At 46.6% G+C, this 1,430-nt stretch overlaps 1 protein-coding gene across 1 annotated transcript in view; it reads left to right on the top strand.

Annotated features, from left to right (window-relative positions):
• Positions 1–1,430, top strand: part of Ubr1 (ubiquitin protein ligase E3 component n-recognin 1) — a 133,572-nt gene that overhangs the window by 120,837 nt on the left and 11,305 nt on the right. The window contains exon 42 of the mRNA XM_005364485.1: positions 804–860. Within this exon, the coding sequence (XP_005364542.1) occupies positions 804–860 (57 nt within the window). The remainder of the gene's footprint in view (positions 1–803; positions 861–1,430) is intronic.

Raw genomic sequence — 1,430 nt, 5'->3', positions numbered from 1 at the left:
TCTCTGTGAGTTTGAGACCAGCCTGGTCTACAAGAGCTAGTTCTAGGACAGGCTCCAAAGCCACAGAGAAACCCTGTCTCGAAAAACAAAACAAAAAACAAAAACAAAAACAAAATTATTGAAAAAGGAAAGTTCCTACCATTTGTGCTATCCCTGATCCTGCTTGCCTGGTGTCTGCCCTGCTCTGTAGAGCGCTGCAGGCAGCATCTCCTTGGCTTCATGTCACTTGGCTTCAGTGTAGGTTTAGCCAGTGGGAGGCAGCAGCAGGGCTGGACATAAGTTAGGAGGTAGCCCTGCTACCTCTCGGCCTCGGGGGCATCTTCAGTGGCTCTTCCGTGGCTCCGGTTGTCTCCAGAAAGGCCTGCTGTGATCCCTACCCAGGGCAACTCTCCCAGCACTGGGCAGTATTAAGGTTTTCTTGCCTTTTTGTCTCAAGGTTGCCTTATACCCTTATCCTCCACCTCTTCTCTAGTCTGAGGATCGAATCTAGGACCCTGAACCAGGCAAGTGCACCACACCTAGCTGTCATGTGTATGGCTACTTCTGGTATTAAATTCCCTCATTTAAATTTGTAGATGGTTTCTGGTCTCAAGACTGTAATTGAGAAAACCCTTGGAAAGGAATTTAGAAGGGGTCTGAGAGTCAGGACAGGGGAGAGGAAGGGATAAGATGTAAACTTAAAGACAGAGAGGGACCATGAAGCTACAGAATTGGAGAGAACGGTTGCTGCGCATAGCAGAGAGCCTGGGACCGTCTGTGGTGCTCCTGTGTCGACCCTCCTTCACTCTTGGCCTCACTTGCAGGTGGTGTGCAGATCCTGCCGTGCTCAGCTCTCTGAAGCAGAAAAGTGCTGTGGTCAGGTTGGTTTTACTATCTAAGCCTTTTTGCCACATCCTACTGTGTTTCTAAAGTGCTTGGTTGATTTGTCTTAATTTCTGGTCTGTCCCCTTTATTCTCAGCTCATTGTTTCCTGTGTATCTGTTGGTCTTTGCCAGACATCAGGTTCTTGCTGCACAATTTTTCTTGAAATGGCTATCCTTTCCTTCTGAATTGTCAGAAGCCACCAGCTCCACTGGAAGAATCTTCCTTAAACTGGTACCTGCCTGTCAAAAGGCGAAGGAGCTTGTGTCTGGGAGCTACTAGTACACTAAAGATAGTGTTCATACAAACTAGCCCCCCCCCCGAATAAAGATATAAATACAGCTGGCTAGACTTCCCCCTTCTTAGAAGCTAACCCCACAAATAAAAAAAGAGAAGCTTTTTTTGTGTTTGTTTTTTCAAGGCAATTTCTCTGTGTAGCCCTGGCTGTCCTGGAATTCATTCTGTATGGCTGCTTACAGAGATTCTGCCTCCTGAGTGCTGGGATTAAAGGCATGTGCCACCACTGTCAGGAGAGAAACTTTTTTAAAAATAGACTTTATTACTGTGTT

Source organism: Microtus ochrogaster (genome assembly GCF_000317375.1).
Source record: "Microtus ochrogaster isolate Prairie Vole_2 chromosome 14 unlocalized genomic scaffold, MicOch1.0 chr14_random_1, whole genome shotgun sequence".
Classification (NCBI taxonomy): domain Eukaryota; kingdom Metazoa; phylum Chordata; class Mammalia; order Rodentia; family Cricetidae; genus Microtus; species Microtus ochrogaster.
Note: the sequence above shows the minus strand (reverse complement) of the source record. Positions and strands in the feature narration are given on the sequence as shown.